Source organism: Chiloscyllium plagiosum, unplaced genomic scaffold (assembly GCF_037043375.1).
Source record: "Chiloscyllium plagiosum isolate Xiang-an unplaced genomic scaffold, Cpla_swu_hap1 HiC_scaffold_44, whole genome shotgun sequence".
Classification (NCBI taxonomy): Eukaryota; Metazoa; Chordata; class Chondrichthyes; order Orectolobiformes; family Hemiscylliidae; genus Chiloscyllium; species Chiloscyllium plagiosum.
In genome coordinates, this window is record NW_028270182.1 from 13533 (window position 1) to 37687 (window position 24155).

The 24155-nt window shown below is 54.1% G+C and overlaps 1 protein-coding gene across 1 annotated transcript in view; it reads right to left on the minus strand.

Annotated features, from left to right (window-relative positions):
• The window catches only part of LOC148136850 (uncharacterized), a gene marked incomplete at its 3' end in the record, with an annotated part of 264129 nt that overhangs the window by 4374 nt on the left and 235600 nt on the right, over window positions 1-24155 (minus strand). Inside the window, exons 82-93 of the mRNA XM_087982832.1 lie at window positions 20069-20224; window positions 17806-17973; window positions 16387-16542; window positions 13923-14078; window positions 13501-13653; window positions 12053-12211; window positions 8296-8457; window positions 7352-7534; window positions 6233-6391; window positions 4988-5143; window positions 3628-3777; window positions 2781-2933 (exon numbers count right to left, since the gene is read on the minus strand). Coding sequence (XP_087838958.1) covers window positions 2781-2933; window positions 3628-3777; window positions 4988-5143; window positions 6233-6391; window positions 7352-7534; window positions 8296-8457; window positions 12053-12211; window positions 13501-13653; window positions 13923-14078; window positions 16387-16542; window positions 17806-17973; window positions 20069-20224 — 1911 coding nt within the window. The remainder of the gene's footprint in view (window positions 1-2780; window positions 2934-3627; window positions 3778-4987; window positions 5144-6232; window positions 6392-7351; window positions 7535-8295; window positions 8458-12052; window positions 12212-13500; window positions 13654-13922; window positions 14079-16386; window positions 16543-17805; window positions 17974-20068; window positions 20225-24155) is intronic.

Genomic DNA, 24155 nt, shown 5'->3' on the forward strand with positions numbered 1-24155 from the left:
GGTCAGTGCTGAGGGAGTGGGCACTGTCGGAGGGTCAGGGCTGAGGGAGCAGGCACTGTCTGAGGGTCAGTGCTGAGGGAGCAGGCAGTGTCGGACGGTTCGTGCTGAGGGAGCATGCATTCTCAGAGGGTCAGTGCTGAGGGAGCAGGCCCTGACGGAGGGTCAGTGCTGAAGGAGCAGGCACTGACAGAGGGTCAGTGCTGAGGGAATGGGCACTGTCAGAGGGTCAGTGCTGAGGGAGCAGGCACTGTCAGAGGGTCAGGGCTGATGGAGTGGGCACTGTCGGAGGGTCAGTGCTGAGGGAGCAGGCACTGACGGAGTGTCAGTGTTGAGGGAGCAGGCACTGTCAGAGGATCAGGGCTGATGGAGTGGGCACTGTCGGAGGGTCAGTGCTGAGGGAGCAGGCCCTGACGGAGGGTCGGTGCTGAGGGAGCAGACACTGACGGAGGGTCAGTGTAGAGGGAGCAGGCACTGTCGGAGGGTCACTGCTGAGGGAGCAGGCACTGTCGGAGCGTCAGTGCTGGGGAAGGACATTAATATCTTTCTGGATCGGTGGTGCTGGAAGAGCACAGCAATTCAGGCAGCATCCGAGGACAGGCAAAATCGACGTTTCGGGCAAAAGCCCTTCATCAGGAATAAAGGCAGAGAGCCTGAAGCGTGGAGAGATAAGCTAGAGGAGGGTGGGGGTGGGGAGAGAGTAGCATAGAGTACAATAGGTCAGTGGGGAAGGAGATGAAGGTGATAGGTCAGGGAGGAGAGGGTGGAGTGGATAAGTGGAAAAGGAGCTGGGCAGGTCGGACAAGTCCGGACAAGTCAGGGGATCGAGTTGCTGGAGGTTAGAAACTAGGATGAGGTGGGGGAAGGGGAAATGAGGAAACTGTTGAAATCCACATTGATGCCCTGGGGTTGAAGTGTTCCGAGGTGGAAGATGAGGCGTTCTTCCTCCAGGCGTCTGGTGGTGAGGGAGCAGCGGTGGAGGAGGCCCAGCACCTCCATATCCTCGGCAGAGTGGGAGGGGGAGTTGAAATGTTGAGCCACGGGGCGATTTGGTTGATTGGTGCGGGTGTCTCGGAGATGTTCCCTAAAGCGCTCTGCTAGGAGGCGCCCAGTCTCCCCAATGTAGAGGAGACCGCATCGGGAGCAACGGATAAAATAGATGATATTAGTGGATGTGCAGGTAAAACTTTGATGAATGTGGAAGTCTCCTTTAGGGCCTTGGATGGAGGTGAGGGAGGAGGTGTGGGCACAGGTTTTACAGTTCCTGCGGTGGCAGGGGAAAGTGCCAGGATGGGAGGGTGGGTGGTAGGGGGGCGTGGACCTGACCAGGTAGTCACGGAGGGAACGGTCTTTGCGGAAGGTGGAGAGGGGTGGGGAGGGAAATATATCCCTGGTGGTGGGGTCTGTTTGGAGGTGGCGGAAATGTCGGCGGATGATTTTCTGTCTATCTCTATTTCTCCCTCTCGGTCTCTCTCACCAATTCCATCTTGCTGGAATGAAGAATGAAGAATACCTTTTACACTGTGTTCCTGGATTCCTCTACTCCACGACATGTGAAAATAAAATAGAAATCTAAACCTAAGTCTCGTCTGTGTGACGTCTCGAGTTGTTTGGACTCCTTCATCCTCCGCTACTCTCTGGTTTGAACACACCATCTGTCCAATCATATTTCCCACCAGCCGCTCTCCGAGTCCTTCCATGTCCCTTTCTATGTCCCTCTCTCATTCCTCCGTCATGTCACCCAGAGTCTGTCTGCCTCATTCCTCCCCTCACTCCGTCTCATTCTTCCCTCGCCTCTCTACCTCAATCTCTTTCCTCCCTAACCGTCCCCTCTCTCTCTTTGATTGTCTCTCCCATTCTCACGGTCCCTCTCTCTCTCACACACACACTCTCTCACTCACACACACACACACACTCTCTCACTCACACACACACACACACACACACAAACACACACACTCACACACGCACACACACACTCAGACACACACACTCACACACACACAAACTCACGCAGACACAAACACACACACACACTCACACACACACACTCACACACACACACACTCTCACACACAGACACAAACACACACACACACTCTCACACACACACACACTCACACACAGACACAAATACACACACACACACACACACACACACAGCCACACAATATCCATCTCTCTCTCTCTGTCCAATCTTCCCAGTGCCCCCTCCTCTCTCTGTCTCTCTCTCTCTATCTCTGTGTCCCATTCTCCTGGTTCCCTTTGCTCTCTCTCTCTCTCTCTGTCTCTCCCATCTGCCCAGTGCCCCCTCCTCTCTCTGTCTTTCCCTCTGTCTCTCTCTCTCTCTCTCTCGCTGTGTCCCATTCTCCTGGTTCCCTTTGCTCTCTCTCTCTCCCTCTCTCTGGCCCATCTTCCCAGTGCCCCCTCCTCTCTCTGTCTCTCTCTCTGTGTCCCATTCTCCTCGTCCCCTTTGCTCTCTCTGTCCCATCTTCCCAGTGCCCCCTCCTCTCTCTGTCTTTCCCTCTGTCTCTCTCTCTCTCTCTCTCTCTGTCCCATTCTCCTGGTTCCCTTTGCTCTCTCTCTCTCCCTCTCTCTGGCCCATCTTCCCAGTGACCCTTCCTCTCTCTGTCTCTCTGTCTCTCTCTCTCTGTGTCCCATTCTCCTCGTCCCCTTTGCTCTCTCTGTCCCATCTTCCCAGTGCCCCCTCCTCTCTCTGTCACTCTCTCTCTCTCTGTTGCTCTCCACAACATCTCCCTCACAGTGTCATCCCCACAACGTACCATCATCCATGAAGCTGGGGATACAGATATTTCCACATTTGCTCTCACAGCAGCTCTGCCAGGCATCACAGTCTTCATCTCCGCTGCAACGATCTCCGAGTTTCAGGTCACACATGGGCTCCAGGCGGTGGGGAGCAGGACAGGTATCATCACCTGGACAACACAGAGACAGTATGGATACGGTTGTACGGAAACACACAACTCCCTTGGATCTGCTCGAGTGAGACACGAGGGACTCCCACGGCTCTTCCATCACTGACAGACCAGCTCCACAGCCCCGGGATTCAGGAAGCCTCAGTTATTTAGGCAATTCCAGGTGAATCTCCGAATACCACCCGCTCACATCCCCCTATGCCGCGGATGCGCGCACACAGACACACACACATAGAAACACACACACATAGACAGACACACACACACACACCCCACCCACACTCACACACATACACACACACACCCACACACAGACACACACTCTCTCACACACACACACATACACACAGCAACACACACACACAGCAACACACACACACACACAGCAACACACACACACACACACAGGCACACACCCACAGGCACACACCCACACACACAGAGACAGACACACACATACACACACACACACACAGACACAAAGACTCACACATGCACACACGCAGACTCACACATACAGACACACATACACACACACACACACCCCACACACACCCACATGCCCACACACTCACCCACACACACACCCACACTGATACCCAGACACACACACCCAGCTCCCTGCCCACACTGCCATGTACTGTAATCACCACACCATAGTCTCTGATCAAACAAAGACACACTGATCACTTACGGCTCATGAGGAAACGAGGTACACATCTCTTTCCACAGGTGGCATCGCAGCATGATGACCAGGCATGGCAGTCAGTGTCATTCTGACACACGTCTCCCAACTTCATCTCACAGAATGGGTCCAAGCGGGTGGAGGCAGGGCACTGGGTCGCTGGAAGGAACAAACTGACAGTCACATCAGGACATATGGAGAGGGTCACACTCCCACAGGACAGGGACAGCATGGGGTTAGATACAGAGTAAAGGTCTCTCTACACCATCCCTCCGATCAAACACTCCCAGGGACAGGGACAGCATGGGGTTAGATACAGAGTAAAGGTCTCTCTACACCATCCCCCCGATCAAACACTCCCACAGGACAGGGACAGCATGGGGTTAGATACAGAGTAAAGGTCTCTCTGCACCATCCCCCCGATCAAACACTCCCAGGGACAGGGACAGCATGGGGTTAGATACAGAGTAAAGGTCTCCCTACACCATCCCCCCGATCAAACACTCCCAGGGACAGGGAGAGCATGGGGTTAGATACAGAGTAAAGCTCCCTCTACACAATCCCCCCGATCAAACACTCCCAGGGACAGGGACAGCATGGGGTTAGATACAGAGTAAAGCTCCCTCTACACAATCCCCCCGATCAAACACTCCCACGGACAGGGACAGCATGGGGTAAGATACAGAGTAAAGCTCCCCCTACACCATCCTCCCGATCAAACACTCCCAGGGACAGGGACAGCATGGGGTTTGATACAGAGTAAAGGTCTCGCTACACAATCCCCCCGATCAAACATTCCCAGGGACAGGGACAGCATGGGGTTAGTAACAGAGTAAAGGTCTCCCGACACCATCCCCCCGATCAAACACTCCCAGGGACAGGGACAGCATGGGGTAAGATACAGAGTAAAGCTCCCCCTACACCATCCCCCCGATCAAACACTCCCAGGGACAGGGACAGCATGGGGTTAGATACAGAGTAAAGGTATCTCTACACCATCCCCCTGCTCAAACACTCCCACAGGACAGGGACAGCATGGGGTTAGATACAGAGTAAATCTCCCTCTACACCATCCCTCCGATCAAACACTCCCAGGGACAGGGACAGCATGGGGTTAGATACAGAGTAAAGGTCTCTGTACACCATCCCCCTGATCAAACATTCCCAGGGACAGGGACAGCATGGGGTTAGATACAGAGTAAAGCTCCCTCTACACCATCCCCCTGCTCAAACACTCCCAGAGACAGGGACAGCATGGGGTTAGATACAGGGTGCAGCTCACACCACACTGTCCCACCAACAAACCCTCCTGGCTCGATACCTGTAGCCAGTGGATGATACACAGAGCTTAACAGAAGTGGTGCCTTACGTCTGGACAGGAACTTGAAGACACATTTATTCCCACAGGTGGTATTGCAGCAGGTTTGCCAGCCCTCGCAGTCGCTGTCCTCATTGCACTGAGTGTGGAAACTCATGGTACAGACGTGGCTCAGTCTGGAAGGTGAGGGACACCTTTGCTCGCTCCCTACAGAGACAGAGGCTCCATCTTAGCTTCAGAAACTGCTGCTGCTGCTGCTTGAACTATCATTCACTGACTTCGCCCCGAGCTCAGGGGCAGGGTGATAGGGAGAGAGAGAGAGAGAGAGAGAGAGAGAGAGAGGGGGAGAGAAAGAAATAGAGACAGAGTGAGGGGGAGAGAGAGAGAGAGACAGGGAGAGAGAGAGAGAGAGAGAGGGAGGGGGGGGGAGAAAGAAATAGAGACAGAGTGAGGGGGAGAGAGAGAGAGAGAGAGGGAGAGAGAGAGAGAGAGAGAGAGAGAGAGAGGGGGGAGAGAAAGAAATAGAGACAGAGTGAGGGGGAGAGAGAGAGAGAGACAGGGAGAGAGAGACAGAGAGAGAGAAAGAAATAGAGACAGTGAGAGAGACAGACAGAAACAGGGATAGAGAGTCAGAGACAAAGCGGGGGGGGGCGTCGGGAGAGAGAGAGAGCAAGAGAGAGAGAGGGAGTTGGAGACAGAGAGAGAGAGAGAGACAGAGAGAAAGAGCAAAACACGGTGAGAGGGACAGATAGAGAGAGAGGGAGGGAGGGAGACAGAGGCAGAGAGAGGGAGAAACAGAGAGACAGAGTTGGGGAGACGCAGACAGAGAGAGACACACACGTAGAGTAGGAGAGAGAGAGAGAGACAGAGAAAGGGAGAGAGAGACAGAGAGGGAGCGACACAGTGAGAGACAGAGGGACAGAGAGGGAGAGAGACAGATGGAGGGAGACAAAGAGAAACTGAATGGGAGAGAAAGGAAGAGTGAGAGATGTGATGGGAAGAAAGAAGGTGTGAGAGAGAAAGAAAGAAAGAAAGAGAGACACACAAACTGACAAGAAAGACAGAGTTCGAAGAACTGATCATGTCTGCCCAATGTTGCAGAGACGTCCATTGACAGAGGGAAAGACCGAGAGCGAGGGAGAGAGCGAGAGACACACATTCACACATACGCAGAAATAGCAACACAAACACAGTGACTTTCTGTGTCTCCCGATCCCTGATGAACATGCTCTGGGGTGGAGGTTGTGGGTGGGGAGGGAGAGGGTAGGGTGGTGCTAAGTAAACTGGGTGACTTACTCCTGCTGCGGTAGGAATGGACACAGCGTTGCCCACAGCTGGTGTTGCAGCACATCTGCCATGCGTAGCAGTCATCATCGTCCTCACACAGCTCACCGTACTTCAGATTACACACAGCAGAGAGGCGAGCAGGAGAAGGACACATTCCAGATGTCCGATCTGTCACAGAGAGAGAGGGAGGGAGGGAGGGACAGGGAAAGGGAGAGAGATAGACACAGCTCAGACACAGAGGAAGGCCTCATCAAGGACATCAGTTCACCAAACTCAGCCTGCTGGGAAAAGGATATTCCCAACACACAACTTGCTGGGAGCAGGGTATTCCGCACACTCAGCCTCCTGGGAGCAGGGTATTCCCCACACTCAGCCTTCCGGGGACAGGTTGTTACCCATACAAAGGCTGCTGGGAACAGGATATTCCATACATCCAGCCTGCTGGGAACAGAATATTCTCCACACTCAGCCTGCTGGGAACAGGGTGTTCCCCACACTCAGCCTGCTGGGAACAGATTATTTCCCACACTCAGCCTGCTGGGAACAGGATATTCCACACACTCAGCTTGCTGGGAACAGGGTGTTCCCCACACTCAACCTGCTGGGAACAGGATATTCCACACACTCGGCCTGCTGGGAACAGGGTGTTCCCAACACTCAGTCTGTTAAGAACAGGATATTCCCCACTCTCAGCCTGCTGGGAACAGGATATTCCACACACTCAGCCTGCTGCGAACAGGATATTCCCCACACGCAGCTAGCTGGGAGCAGGACGTTCCCCACAGTCAGCCTGCTGGGAATAAAGTGCTCCCCAATACTCAGCCTGCTGGAAACAGGGTGTTCCCCACACTCAGGCTGCTGGGAACAGGGTGTTCCCCACACTCAGCCTGTTGAGAACAGGGGATTCCCCACTCTCAGCCTGCTGGGAGTGGGTTTTCTCCACACTCAGCCTGCTGGGAGCAGGATATTCCTGACCATCAGCCTACTAGGAACAGGGTGTTCCCCATACTCAGGCTGTTGGGAACAGGGTACTCCCCACATTCAGCCTGCTGGCGGCAGTGTGATTACATGACTCTCTGCTGGGATGTAGCTGGATCTTGGAGGGACTAACCAACCATATGCAGTTACCTGAGACTGACAAACTCCGGCTCTGCCCCATGAAGGGGTGGACACAGCGTCTACCACACGGCGTCTCACAACACGACCTCCACTTGCCACAATCCTCATCATCTTCACACGAGACACTGTGATTCATCCTGCAGACACGATCCAGGCAGGACGGGTTAGGACATTCCTCAGATTTCCCCGAGTCTGCAAATGTAATAGTTCCGGTTATAGGAGAGATCAGGAGAGGTGTGGGTGTGTGAGAGACAGAGACAGAGAGATTGAGAGGGTGGGGGAGAGAGGGACAGGGGGAGAATGAGAGGGAGATCAAGAAGTGAGAGGAACAGGGAGAGAAATGTGACAAAGACAGAGAGAGACAGAGGAACATGCAAGAGGCAGACTGAACAAGAGGTGACACAGAGAGAGGGCGAGAGAGAGACAGGAGAGATAGCAACACAGAGAGCAAGTGACAGAGGGAGAGACGTGAGCCAGGAAGAGAGGGAGTCGAATGCGGCAAAGACAGAAAGAGAGACACAGATGAACATGCAAGAGACAGACAGAAAGAGAGGTGACAGAAAGACAGGGCGAGAGACAGACAGGAGAGATAGCAATACAGAGGGACTGATGGAGAGGCATGATGGAGAAAGAGAGAGAGTGGAATGTGACAATGACAGACACAGAGAGAGAGAGAGAGAGAGAGACACAGACAGAGAGAGAGAGAAAGACAGAGAGACACAGAGACAGACAGACAAAGAGAGAGAAAGAGAGAGAAACAGACAGACATGCAAAAGCAGGAGATGAAATGACGTCACAGAGAGAGAGAGAGAGAGAGATGTGCTGCAGGAATGCACAAAGAGAGGCAAAGGGAAATATACCACAGACACAAAGTGAGATATAAAGAAGGAAAGCTCACAGAGCTGCCTCATACAGACAGGTTAAGCAGCCATGCCCTTTGGACCAGGAACTACCTCCATGAGACTTTCTGTAGAACGACAGGACACAACGTTTCTGACACCCAGCATCACAGCATCTTTGAGATCCAGCACAATCTTGGTCGGACTCACACACCTTCCCAAAAGTGGAGTTACACACACGGGCAAGATGGTCTGGGCGAGGGCACTGCCCGTCGTCTTCCATTGGGAGAAAAGAGAGAGACAGAACCACACGGGGTTAGACACAGAGTAAAGACCCCTCTACATTGTCCACATTAAACACTCCCAGGACAGGGACAGCACGGGGTTAGACACAGAGTAAAGAACCCTCTATATTGTCCCCATTAAACACTCCCAGCAAAGGGACAGCACGGGGTTAGACACAGAGCAAAGAACCCTCTACATTGTCCCTATTAAACACTCCCAGGACAGGGACAGCACGGGGTTAGATACAGAGTAAAGACCCCTCTACATTGTCCCCATTAAACACTCCCAGGAAAGGGACAGCACGGGGTTAGACACAGAGTAAAGACTCCTCTACATTGTCTCCATTAAACACTCCCAGGAAAGGGACAGCACAGGGTTAGACACAGAGTAAAGACCCCTCTACATTGTCCCCATTAAACACTCCAAGGAAAGGGACAGGACGGGGTTAGACACAGAGTAAAGACCCCTCTACATTGTCCCCATTAAACACTCCAAGGAAAGGGACAGCACGGGGTTAGACACAGAGTAAAGACCCCTCTACATTGTCCCCATTAAACACTCCCAGGAAAGGGACAGCACGGGGTTGGACACAGAGTAAAGACCCCTCTACATTGTCCCCATTAAACACTCCCAGGAAAGGGACAGCACGGGGTTGGACACAGAGTAAAGACCCCTCTACATTGTCCCCATTAAACACTCCCAGGACAGGGACAGCACGGGGATGGACACAGAGTAAAGACCCCTCTACATTGTCCCCATTAAACACTCCCAGGACAGGGTCAGCACGGGGTTCGACACAGAGTAAAGACCCCTCTACATTGTCCCCATTAAACACTCCCAGGACAGGGACAGCACGGGGTTAGATACAGAGTAAAGACCCCTCTACATTGTCCCCATTAAACACTCCCAGGAAAGGGACAGCACGGGGTTAGACACAGAGTAAAGACCCCTCTACATTATCCCCATTAAACACTCCCAGGACAGGGACAGAACGGGGTTAGACACAGAGTAAAGACCCCTCTACATTGTCCCCATTAAACACTCCCAGGACAGGGTCAGCACGGGGTTAGACACAGAGTAAAGACCCCTCTACATTGTCCCCATTAAACACTCCCAGGACAGGGACAGCACAGGGTTAGACACAGAGTAAAGAACCCTCTACATTGTCCCCATTAAACACTCCCAGGACAGGGACAGCACGGGGTTAGATACAGAGTAAAGACCCCTCTACATTGTCCCCATTAAACACTCCCAGGAAAGGGACAGCACGGGGTTAGACACAGAGTAAAGACTCCTCTACATTGTCTCCATTAAACACTCCCAGGACAGGGACAGCACGGGGTTAGACACAGAACAAAGAACCCTCTACATTGTCCCCATTAAACACTCCCAGGAAAGGGTCAGCACGGGGTTAGACACAGAGTAAAGACCCCTCTACATTGTCCCCATTAAACACTCCCAGGAAAGGGTCAGCACGGGGTTAGACACAGAGTAAAGACCCCTCTACATTGTCCCCATTAAACACTCCCAGGAAAGGGACAGCACGGGGTTGGACACAGAGTAAAGACCCCTCTACATTGTCCCCATTAAACACTCCCAGGACAGGGTCAGCACGGGGTTAGACACAGAGTAAAGACCCCTCTACATTGTCCCCATTAAACACTCCCAGGAAAGGGACAGCACGGGGTTGGACACAGAGTAAAGACCCCTCTACATTGTCCCCATGAAACACTCCCAGGACAGGGTCAGCACGGGGTTCGACACAGAGTAAAGACCCCTCTACATTGTCCCCATTAAACACTCCCAGGACAGGGACAGCACGGGGTTAGACACAGAGTAAAGACCCCTCTACATTGTCCCCATTAAACACTCCCAGGACAGGGACAGCACGGGGTTAGACACAGAGTAAAGACGCCTCTACATTGTCCCCATTAAACACTCCCAGGACAGGGACAGCACGGGGTTAGACACAGAGTAAAGACCCCTCTACATTGTCCCCATTAAACACTCCCAGGACAGGGACAGCACGGGGTTAGACACAGAGTAAAGACCCCTCTACATTGTCCCCATTAAACACTCCCAGGACAGGGACAGCACGGGGTTAGACACAGAGTAAAGACCCCTCTACATTGTCCCCATTAAACACTCCCAGGACAGGGACAGCACAGGGTTAGATACAGAGTAAAGTCCCCTCTACATTGTCCCCATTAAACACTCCCAGGAAAGGGACAGCACGGGGTTAGACACAGAGTAAAGACCCCTCTACATTGTCCCCATTAAACACTCCCAGGAAAGGGACAGCACGGGGTTAGACACAGAGTAAAGACGCCTCTACATTGTCCCCATTAAACAGTCTCAGGACAGGGACAGCACGGGTATAGATATTGTGTCAAGCTCCGTCAGCATTGTCCCCATTAAACATTGTCCCCACAACAGGGACAGCATGGGGTTACATACTGAGTAATGCTCCCTCCACACTGTCGCCATCAAACATTCCCAGGACAGGGACACTACGGAGTTAGATACAGGGGACAGCTTCCTCTACACTGTCCCACATCAAAGAACCGCACTACACGGACAACATGGGATCAGATACAGAGTAAAGTTCACTCTGCACTGTCCGCACTAAACGCTCCCAGGATAGGGACAGCGCGGTGGTAGATACAGAGGACAGCTTCCTCTACACTGTCCCACATCAAAGAACCGCAGTACATGGACAGCATGGGTCACATACAGAGTGCACCTCCCTCTGTAATGTCCCCCATCAAACACTCCCAGGACAGGGACAGCATGGGGTTAGATACAGAGTAAAGCTGTCTCTCCCTCACCCCCATCAAACACTCCCAGGACAGGGACAGCATGGGGTTAGATACAGAGTAAAGCTGTCTCTCCCTCACCCCCATCAAACACTCCCAGGACAAGGACAGCATGGGGTTAGATACAGAGTAAAGCTGTCTCTCCCTCACCCCCATCAAACACTCCCAGGACAAGGACAGCATGGGGTTAGATACAGAGTAAAGCTGTCTCTCCCTCACCCCCATCAAACACTCCCAGGACAAGGACAGCATGGGGTTAGATACAGAGTAAAGCTGTCTCTCCCTCACCCCCATCAAACACTCCCAGGACAGGGACAGCATGGGGTTAGATACAGAGTAAAGCTGTCTCTCCCTCACCCGCATCAAACTCCCCCAGGACAGGGACAGCTTGAGTTCAGATACAGAGTGCAGCTCCCTCTGTACTGCCCCCATCAAACACTCCCAGGACAGGGACAGCATGAGTTCAGATACAGAGTGCACCTCCCTCTGTACTGCCCCCATCAAACACTCATCGGAAAGGGACAGCATGAGTTCAGATACAGAGTGCACCTCCCTCTGTACTGTCCCCCATCAAACACTCCCAGGACAGGGACAGCATGAGTTCAGATACAGAGTGCAGCTCCCTCTGTCCTGCCCCCATCAAACTCCCCAAGGACAGGGACAGCACATGGTGAGATACACATTGAAACACTGCTCTGTCCTGTCCCGCAACACATCCATTCAGTAACACCAGATGGACAGTGAGTGAAGCTCAGATAAGAAGAACTCACCATTTCTGAAATGCCTGAGGACACATCTTGACCCACACGGGGTAATGCAGCACGTGCCCCATCTACCACAGTCACTCTCATTTCGACATTCCCTGCCCAGAGTTGTGTTACACACATAGCTCAGTTGACTTGGGCTTGAGCACTCTCCGGGTCTCTCACCTGGAAACACAACATTCCGATGTAAGGCTCGATTTACACACGAGAGGGCGAGACCGACAGGGAATCCCCATCAGGGATATACTTGCTGTTTTCAGGAGTTCCATGGTCCACATTTATAATTGGATCAGCCTACAGACTGGGGTCGACCGTAGTCTGCTCCCTCCAGTCTCAGACCACGTTTAGTCAGCTCCCTGCAGTCTCGGGACTCTCAGTCTGGTCCCTGCAGTCTCGGGACTCTCTCACTCTGCTCCCTGCAGTCTCGGGACTCTCTCAGTCTGCTCCCTGCAGTCTCGGGACTCTCTCACTCTGCTCCCTGCAGTCTCGGGACTCTCTCAGTCTGCTCCCTGCAGTCTCGGGACTCTCTCAGTCTGCTCCCTGCAGTCTCGGGACTCTCTCACTCAGCTCCCTGCAGTCTCGGGTCTCTCTCAGTCTGCTCCCTGCAGTCTCGGGACTCTCTCAGTCTGCTCCCTGCAGTCTCGGGACTCTCTCAGTCTGCTCCCTGCAGTCTCGGGACTCTCTCACTCGGCTCCCTGCAGTCTCGGGTCTCTCTCAGTCTGCTCCCTGCAGTCTCGGGACTCTCTCACTCTGCTCCCTGCAGTCTCGGGACTCCCTCACTCTGCTCCCTGCAGTCTCGGGACTCTCTCTGTCTGCTCCCTGCAGTCTCGGGACTCTCTCAGTCTGCTCCCTGCTGTCTCGGGACTCTCTCACTCTGCTCCCTGCAGTCTCGGGACTCTCTCAGTCTGCTCCCTGCAGTCTCGGGACTCTCTCAGTCTGCTCCCTGCAGTCTCGGGTCTCTCTCACTCTGCACCCTGCAGTCTCGGGACTCTCTCACTCTGCACCCTGCAGTCCCGGGACTCTCTCACTCTGCTCCCTGCAGTCTCGGGACTCTCTCACTCTGCTCCCTGCAGTCTCGGGACTCTCTCAGTCTGCTCCCTGCAGTCTCGGGACTCTCTCACTCTGCACCCTGCAGTCTCGGGACTCTCTCACTCTGCTCCCTGCAGTCTCGGGACTCTCTCACTCTGCTCCCTGCAGTCTCGGGACTCTCTCACTCTGCTCCCTGCAGTCTCGGGTCTCTCTCACTCTGCTCCCTGCAGTCTCGGGTCTCTCTCACTCTGCTCCCTGCAGTCTCGGGACTCTCTCACTCTGCTCCCTGCAGTCTCGGGTCTCCCTCTCTCTGCTCCCCGCAGTCTCGGGTCTCCCTCTCTCTGCACCCTGCAGTCTCTGTTCTGCTGAACAATCTTGCCCCAGACCATTCCCCTGCTAACACTCTGTCAGACCGGAATCCTTACCGTGCCTGAATGAGGAGACACATTTCTTGCCACATCCAATCTCACAGCACTGTTCATAGGAAGGACAATCATCATCATCCTCACAGGATCGAGTCCAGTTTTTCTTGCAGAGAAAAGACACACGGGAATGTTCTGGGCATTTCTTTCGCAAAACTGAAGGAGAGAATGAGCTTTCACTTGGTCAATTTGTTCACATACAGTGTAATGTTTCCACTGTCCTCTATCAAACACTCTCGCGACACGGACAGAGTGGTATTAGATACAGAGTAATGCTCCCTCTACAGCGTCGACTATCAGGATAGAGACACCATGCTCATAGGTACAGTGTAAAGCTCCCTCTATACTGCTCACATTGGTCCTGTTCAGCACACTCGGGATTATCAAACAAACCTGTGGGAAGCAATGCAGTGATGGATACTCACATTTACTGATGAATGTTGGGACACATTTCCCACCGCAGCCCTTGGCCAGGCAGCACCTCTGCCACACGTCGCACTGCGTGTCGTTCTTGCAGTCTTTTCCCAGGGTCGTGTTGCACAACATCGTCAGCCTCCTTGCAATGGGACAGGTTCCGTTCTCTGTGAAGACAAACACAGGGAGATGGGGGATAGAATCAGACAACAAGTCACTTGTGACTGCAGGAATTAACAGATAAACCCCCCAGTCTCCCATCTCACTGACAGAAGGGAGCCCAGTGCCTTGTGAAGGAAGCTGGGAATTGGTGAGAGGGTGGGACAACTCAGCCTTCACAACGCTACTCCATGATCTGACGCAGTATACCAGACAGCTCACACACAATTCCTCTCTCCTGGCCTACAGTGGGAACAGAGAACGGGCTGAGGAGAGACAGACGACTTAACTGTGACGTACCAGAGGCATCAGACAGACCACAACATTCAAACAGCGTGCACTCATATTCCCGGAGAGTAGGACACTGTGTGTTTCACACCACAATCCCTCCCTAACCCAGGGATAGGGACTGGGAACAGGATCCCTGTCTGTTTCACACCGCAATCCCTCCCTAACCCAGGGACAGGGATTGGGAACAGGATCCCTGACTGTTTCACACCCCAACCCCTCCCTAAGCGAGGGATAGGGACTGGGAACAGGATCCCTGTCTTTTTAACACCGCAATCCCTCCCTAACCCAGGGACAGGGATTGGGAACAGGATCTCAGTCAGCTTAACACCACAATCCCTCCCTAACCCAGGGACAGGGATTAGTAACAGGATCCCTGTCTGTTTCACACCGCAATCCCTCCCTAACCCAGTGATAGGGACTGGGAACAGGATCCCTGTCTGTTTCACACCACAATCCCTCCCTAACACAGGGACAGGGATTGGGAACAGGATCCCTGTCTGTTTCACACCGCAATCCCTCCCTAACCCAGGGACAGGGATTAGTAACAGGATCCCTGTCTGTTTCACACCGCAATCCCTCCCTAACCCAGGGACAGGGATTAGTAACAGGATCCCTGTCTGTTTCACACCGCAATCCCTCCCTAACCCAGGGATAGGGACTGGGAACAGGATCCCAGTCAGCTTAACACCACAATCCCTCCCTAACCCAGGGACAGGGATTGGGAACAGGATCCCTGTCTGTTTCACACCGCAATCCCTCCCTAACACAGGGACAGGGATTGGGAACAGGATCCCAGTCAGCTTAACACCACAATCCCTCCCTAACCCAGGGACAGGGATTGGGAACAGGATCCCTGTCTGTTTCACACCACAATCCCTCCCTAACCCAGGGACAGGGATTGGGAACAGGATCCCTGTCTGTTTCACACCACAATCCCTCCCCTAACCCAGGGACAGGGACTGGGAACAGGATCCCAGTCTGTTTCACACCACAATCCCTCCCTAACCCAGGGATAGGGACTGGGAACAGGATCCCTGTCTGTTTCACACCACAATCCCTCCCCTAACCCAGGGACAGGGACTGGGAACAGGATCCCAGTCTGTTTCACACCACAATCCCTCCCTAACACAGGGACAGGGATTGGGAATAGGATCCCTGTCTGTTTCACACCACAATCCCTCCCTAACCCAGGGACTGGGAACAGGATCCCTGTCTGTTTCACACCACAATCCCTCCATAACCCAGGGATAGGGATTGGGAACAGGATCCCTGTCTGTTTCACACCACAATCCCTCCCTAACCCAGGGACAATGATTGGGAACAGGATCCCTGTCTGTTTCACACCACAATCCCTCCCTAACCCAGGGACAGGGTTTGGGAACAGGATCCTTGTCTGTTTCACACCACAATCCCTTCCTAACCCAGGGAAAGGGATTGGGAACAGGATCCCTGTCTGTTTCACACCACAATCCCTCCATAATCCAGGGATAGGGATTGGGAACAGGATCCCTGTCTGTTTCACACCGCAATCCCTCCCTAACCCAGGGACAGGGATTGGGAATACAATGCCTGTCAGTTTCTTACCACAATCCCTCCCTAACCCAGGGACAGGGTTTGGGAACAGGATCCCTGTCTGTTTCACACCACAATCCCTCCCTAACCCAGGGACAGGGACTGGGAACAGGATCCCTGTCTGTTTCACACCGCAATCCCTCCCTAACCCAGGGACAGGGATTGGGAATAGGATGCCTGTCAGTTTCTTACCACAATCCCTCCCTAACCCAGGGACAGGGATTGGGAATAGGATCCCTGTCTGTTTCACACCACAATCCATCCATCACCCCGGTACAGGGATTAGAAGCGGGGTCGTGTTCTGCCGAGCCCCAATCCCTCGCTAACCTGGGAAGAGGGATCAGAGCCGGGATTCCAGGATGGCCTTGGGGAATCTGTATTCCCTGGATACTGTCTGTGTCCGGCACATTGGATGTGTTTCCCTCTCTCACACACTCTCTCTCTCTTTCTCACCTCCTGTAAAACACTTTGGAATACATTTCTTCCCACAGCCAGCATCACAACATGAGTGGTATCCATCACAGTCCCCGTTGTCATTACAGGAACGCCCAGTGCTGATCTGACAGAACATGGAGAGGGTGTCCTCCTCTGGGCACTGCTCAGCAGGCTCTGTAAATGGGAAGGTAGGACAGACACAGTTACAGAGTCCCACACAGGGCCCTTCACATACTCCTTCACACCTTCCCCATCTGTTCCCCACCCTCCCCCCATTCCCAAACCAGGGAATGCTCATTCTACTGTCCGCCCTCTGCAATAACCCTCTCACTTACTGTTGCGTCCCACTTTCCCTCCAACTGCTCTCCTGCTCTGACAGCATCACTTTCCCCTTTCCATGGTGATAAACTCCTGAAAACCTTTTATCTCTCGGGTTTTCACATCCCTTTATTCCCTATCAGTTTCTCAATCTGTCAAGGTGCATCCTCAACATCGCTCCTGTACCTGCCTCCACCACCCCCCTGACAGCATATTCCACATACTGACCACCCTCTGTGTTAAACAAACCTGCCTCCCACTGTCTCCCCTTTTACCCCAAATCTGTGCTCCTCTAGTAATTGACATTTCTGTCCTGGGAAAGTAAAACTGACCAGGCGATACATTCTGGTTGTAAGTGAGGAACCTACTATCAGGTCGGCTCTCATCCTTTCCGTGTTCACGTGAAAACAAACCAGGCTTATTCGATCTCCCAAAACACATCACCTCACATTTGCTCAGATTACACTCCATCTCTTCACCCAATCCTCCGGTCTATCTCCATCCTGCTCTGTCCTCGGGCAATCCTCCTCCATATCCACAGCTCCCCCTAACCTGTGTGACGATCACGAACATATTCATCGGGCCACCTTCATTATCCTCCTATATATCTGATAAATGGCAAGGTGGTCACAGCACAAATCCCTGTGGGACACCACCGATCTCGGTTCTCCAGTCCCTTTCACTGCTACTCTCTGTGCTTCTGACACTAAGCCAGTTGTGGATCCATCTTACCAGCTCACTGTGGATCCCGTGTATATTCACCTTCTGTTCTGGCCGACCATGAGAGACCTTGTCAAAGGCCTTGTTACAATTCCTATCGACAACACCCACTGGCCTACCCTCACCAATCACCTTTCTCACTGTCTCAAAAATATAGGCTCAGTCAAGCTTGTGAGACACAGCCGTACCTGTACAAAGCTACCTTTCCTGTTGCTAACAAGGCTATGTTTACCCCGGAATGCTGGAGCAGGACTTACAGCCCGGTGTACACACCACAGCGGGTCTACCCTGACAAAGCCCTGCCCTCCCATGCGAAGGAGACCCCGTCACTGAATGTGGGGGGATTACTGGTCCTCTGACCTGCTGGGGTAGCGTAGGTTGAGGGTGAGAGGGGCTTACTTCTCGCAAACCACTGTGACACACATCGAGGTCCACACTCCGTGTTACAGCACGAGGCCCAGTGACCACAGGAATCGTCTCCATCGCAGGGAGCAGTGAAGTTCATCCGACAGACATAATGCAGTCTGGTCGTGTCCGGACATGTGGATCCTTGGCCTTTAGGAGACACTGAGAGAGAGAGAGAGAGAGAACAGCTTTCACCACAACTGCTGATCCAACGCAGACCCTTCCCTGGGAAACATCTCTCACAGACAGCAGTGAAACTGGAGCTAGAGGGGGTGGCAGAGATAGGGAGAGGTGCAGGGACTGGAGGGGGTTACAGAGATACCGAGGGGGTGGAGGGGGGTTACAGAGATAGGGAGGGGGTGTAGGGGGGTTACAGAGATAGGGAGGGGGTGTAGGGGGGTTACAGAGACAGGGAGGGGGTGTAGGGGGGGTTACAGAGACAGGGAGGGGGTGTAGGGGGGTTACAGAGATAGGGAGGGGGTGTAGGGGGGTTACAGAGATAGGGAGGGGGTGTAGGGGCGTTACAGTGATAGGGAGGGGATGTAGGGGGGTTACAGAGATACGGAGGGGGTGTAGGGGGGTTACAGTGATAGGGAGGGGGTGTAGGGGGGTTACAGAGATAGGGAGGGGGTGAAGGGGGGTTACAGAGACAGGGAGGGAGTGTAGGGAGTTACAGAGATAGGGAGGGGGTGTAGGGGGGTTACAGAGATAGGGAGGGGGTGTAGGGGCGTTACAGTGATAGGGAGGGGGTGTAGGGGGTTACAGAGACAGGGAGGGGGTGTAGGGGGGTTACAGAGATATGGAGGGGGTGTAGGGGGGTTACAGAGATAGGGAGGGGGTGTAGGGAGTTACAGAGATAGGGAGGGGGTGTAGGGGGGTTACAGTGATAGGGAGGGGGTGTAGGGGGGTTACAGAGATAGGGAGGGGGTGTAGGGGGGTTACAGAGATACGGAGGGGGTGGAGGGGGGTTACAGTGATAGGGAGGGGGTGTAGAGGGGTTACAGAGATACGGAGGGGGTGGAGGGGGGTTACAGTGATAGGGAGGGGGTGTAGGGGGGTCACAGAGATAGGGAGGGGGTGTAGGGGGGTTACAGTGATAGGGAGGGGGTGGAGGGGGGTTACAGAGATAGGGAGGGGGTGTAGGGGGGTTACAGAGATAGGGAGGGGGTGTAGGGGGGTTACAGAGATAGGGAGGGGGTGTAGGGGGTTACAGTGATAGGGAGGGGGTGTAGGGGGGTTACAGAGACAGGGAGGGGGTGTAGGGGGTTACAGTGATAGGGAGGGGGTGTAGGGGGGTTACAGAGATAGGGAGGGGGTGTAGGGGGGTTACAGAGATAGGGAGGGGGTGTAGGGGGGTTACAGAGATAGGGAGGGGGTGTAGGGGGGTTACAGAGATAGGGAGGGGGTGTAGGGGGGTTACAGAGATAGGGAGGGGTGTAGGAGCTGGGGGGTGGTTACAGAGATAGGGAGGGGGTGTAGGGGGGTTACATAGCTAGGGAGGGGGTGTAGGGGGTTACATAGATAGGGAGGGGGTGAAGGGGGGTTACAGAGATAGGGAGGGGGTGGAGGGACTGGAGGGGGTTACAGAGATAGGGAGGGGGAGTAGATGGTTACAGAGATAGGGAGGGGGTGTGGGGGGTTACAGACGTAGGGAGGGGGTGTAGGGGGTTATAGGGATAGGGAGGGGGTATAGGAGGGTTACGGAGACAGGGAGGGGGTATAGGGGGTTACAGAGGTAGGGAGGGAGTGTAGGGCGTTATAGGGATAGGGAGGGGGTGTAGGGGGTTATAGGGATAGGGAGGGTGTATAGGGGGGTTACGGAGATAGGGAGGGGGTGTAGGGGGTTATGGAGACAGGGAGGGGGTGTAGGGGTTGGAGGGTGTTTCAGAGATGGAGAGAGGTTTAGGGCCTGGAGGGGGTAACAGGAGTAGGTGGGGTGTAACGGCGGTTACAGATTTGATTGGATTTGAAGACAATAATGCCGTGTGTACAGCAGGAGGCAGTATTGCACAGCGTGCCATTGGCTGTTCCCAATCCCACATGGTGGTGTGTGAACCACACTCAGTGTGTGACACTCAGGGTTGAATGGGGGAACAGAGATCGGAGAGACAGCAGTGTTTCACGATGAGCTGAACACCATGGAAGATGGTAATGGTGAGGTTAGTCAGGAGAGGAATGTGAGAATTGAGTCTGAGACAGACAGCTCTCTCCCACCCAGATACAGTGACGTGGCTCTGAGGGGATCTCTCCTCCTTACCTCCAGGCTTGAAGCTCATGATACATCTCCTCCCACATCCAGACTCACAACACTTTTGCCAGATATCACAGTCGTCATCAGTGGAACATTGAGAGCCCAGTTTCATCTGACAAATGGGCAGGAGACGAGATTCTGCTGGACATTCAAAGGCCTCCTCTGTGGGGAAAGCATGACTCTGAGCTCAAACTAAACTGCTGCTGGACAGGGTTAACAGTTCACAACATCAAGGACGAGGAACACAAGGAGACCATTCAGATCATCTGGACTACCCCAATCGCTCAACAAGATCATTGCTGATCCACCACATGGACTGTACTTTCTTGTCATCTCCCTGCACACCCAGATTCTGTTTACATCTCGCGCTCACACAAACCACTTTGCTCTCCCCAACACACAGGGAAGACTCTCCAATCAATCACAACTAATGGCACACTCTCAACTCTCCTCTCACACGCACAGGGACCACTCTCCTCTCACACACACACAGGGACCACTCTCCTCTCACACACACACACACAGGGACCACTCTCCTCTCTCACACGCACAGGGACCACTCTCCTCTCACACACACACACAGGGACCACTCTCCTCTCACACACACACACACAGGGACCACTCTCCTCTCACACACACAGGGACCACTCTCCTCTCTCACACACACAGGGACCACTCTCCTCTCACACACACACAGGGACCACTCTCCTCTCACACACACACAGGGATACTCTCCTCTCACACACACAGGGACCACTCTCCTCTCACACACACACACACAGGGACCACTCTCCTCTCACACACACACACACAGGGACCACTCTCCTCTCACACGCACAGGGACCACTCTCCTCTCTCACACACACACACAGGGACCACTCTCCTCTCACACACACACACACAGGGACCACTCTCCTCTCACACACACACAGGGACCACTCTCCTCTCACACACACACACAGGGACCACTCTCCTCTCACACACACACACAGGGACCACTCTCCTCTCACACACACACACAGGGACCACTCTCCTCTCTCACACACACAGGGACCACTCTCCTCTCACACACACAGGGACCACTCTCCTCTCACACACACAGGGACCACTCTCCTCTCACACACACACACAGGGACCACTCTCCTCTCACACACACACACAGGGACCACTCTCCTCTCACACACACACACAGGGACCACTCTCCTCTCACACACACACACAGGGACCACTCTCCTCTCGCACACACAGGGACCACTCTCCTCTCACACACACAGGGACCACTCTCCTCTCACACACACACACAGGGACCACTCTCCTCTCACACACACAGGGACCACTCTCCTCTCACACACACAGGGACCACTCTCCTCTCACACACACACAGGGACCACTCTCCTCTCACACACACACAGGGACCGCTCGCCTCTCACTCACACACACAGGGACCACTCTCCTCTCACACACACACAGGGACCACTCTCCTCTCACACACACAGGGACAACTCTCCTCTCACACACACACACAGGAACCACTCTCCTCTCACACACACACAGGGACCACTCTCCTCTCACACACACACAGGGACCACTCTCCTCTCACACACACACACAGGGACCACTCTCCTCTCACACACACAGGGACCACTCTCCTCTCACACACACAGGGACCACTCTCCTCTCACACACACACACAGGGACCACTCTCCTCTCACACACACACACAGGGACCACTCTCCTCTCACACACACACACAGGGACCACTCTCCTCTCACACACACAGGGACCACTCTCCTCTCACACACACAGGGACCGCTCTCCTCTCACACACACAGGGACCACTCTCCTCTCTCACACACACAGGGACCACTCTCCTCTCTCACACACACAGGGACCACTCTCCTCTCACACACACACAGGGACCACTCTCCTCTCACACACACAGGGACCACTCTCCTCTCACACACACACAGGGACCACTCTCCTCTCTCACACACACACAGGGACCACTCTCCTCTCACACACACAGGGACCACTCTCCTCTCACACACACACAGGGACCACTCTCCTCTCACACACACACAGGGACCACTCTCCTCTCACACACACACACAGGGACCACTCTCCTCTCACACACACACACACAGGGACCACTCTCCTCTCACACACACAGGGACCACTCTCCTCTCACACACACACAGGGACCACTCTCCTCTCACACACACACACACAGGGATCACTCTCCTCTCACACACACACAGGGACCACTCTCCTCTCTCACACACACAGGGACCACTCTCCTCTCACACACACACACAGGGACCACTCTCCTCTCACACACACAGGGACCACTCTCCTCTCTCACACACACAGGGACCACTCTCCTCTCACACACACACACAGGGACCACTCTCCTCTCACACACACAGGGACCACTCTCCTCTCACACACACACAGGGACCACTCTCCTCTCACACACACACACAGGGACCACTCTCCTCTCACACACACACACAGGGACCACTCTCCTCTCACACACACACACAGGGACCACTCTCCTCTCGCACACACAGGGACCACTCTCCTCTCACACACACAGGGACCACTCTCCTCTCACACACACAGGGACCACTCTCCTCTCACACACACACAGGGACCGCTCGCCTCTCACACACACACACAGGGACAACTCTCCTCTCACACACACACACAGGAACCACTCTCCTCTCACACACACACAGGGACCACTCTCCTCTCACACACACACAGGGACCACTCTCCTCTCACACACACACACAGGGACCACTCTCCTCTCACACACACACACAGGGACCACTCTCCTCTCGCACACACAGGGACCACTCTCCTCTCACACACACAGGGACCACTCTCCTCTCTCACACACACAGGGACCACTCTCCTCTCACACACACACAGGGACCACTCTCCTCTCACACACACAGGGACCACTCTCCTCTCACACACACACAGGGACCACTCTCCTCTCACACACACACACAGGGACCACTCGCCTCTCTCACACACAGGGACCACTCTCCTATCACACACACAGGGACCACTCTCCTCTCACACACACACAGGGACCACTCTCCTCTCACACACACAGGGACCACTCTCCTCTCACACGCACAGGGACCACTCTCCTCTCACACGCACAGGGACCACTCTCACACACACACACAGGGACCACTCTCCTCTCACACACACACACAGGGACCACTCTCCTCTCACACACACACAGGGACCACTCTCCTCTCACACACACACACAGGGACCACTCTCCTCTCACACACACAGGGACCACTCTCCTCTCACACACACAGGGACCACTCTCCTGTCACACACACAGGGACCACTCTCCTCTCACACACACACACACAGGGACCACTCTCCTCTCACACACACACAGGGACCACTCTCCTCTCACACACACACAGGGACCACTCTCCTCTCACACACACACAGGGACCACTCTCCTCTCACACACACACACAGGGACCACTCTCCTCTCACACACACACAGGGACCACTCTCCTCTCTCACACACACACAGGGACCACTCTCCTCTCACACACGCAGGGACCACTCTCCTCTCACACACACAGGGACCACTCTCCTCTCTCACACACACAGGGACCACTCTCCTCTCTCACACACACACAGGGACCACCCTCCTCTCACACACACACACAGGGACCACTCTCCTCTCACACACACAGGGACCACTCTCCTCTCACACACACACAGGGACCACTCTCCTCTCTCACACACACACAGGGACCACTCTCCTCTCTCACACACACACAGGGACCACTCTCCTCTCACACACACACACAGGGACCACTCTCCTCTCACACACACAGGGACCACTCTCCTCTCACACACACACACAGGGACCACTCGCCTCTCTCACACACAGGGACCACTCTCCTCTCACACACACAGGGACCACTCTCCTCTCACACACACACAGGGACCACTCTCCTCTCACACACACAGGGACCACTCTCCTCTCACACGCACAGGGACCACTCTCCTCTCACACGCACAGGGACCACTCTCACACACACACACA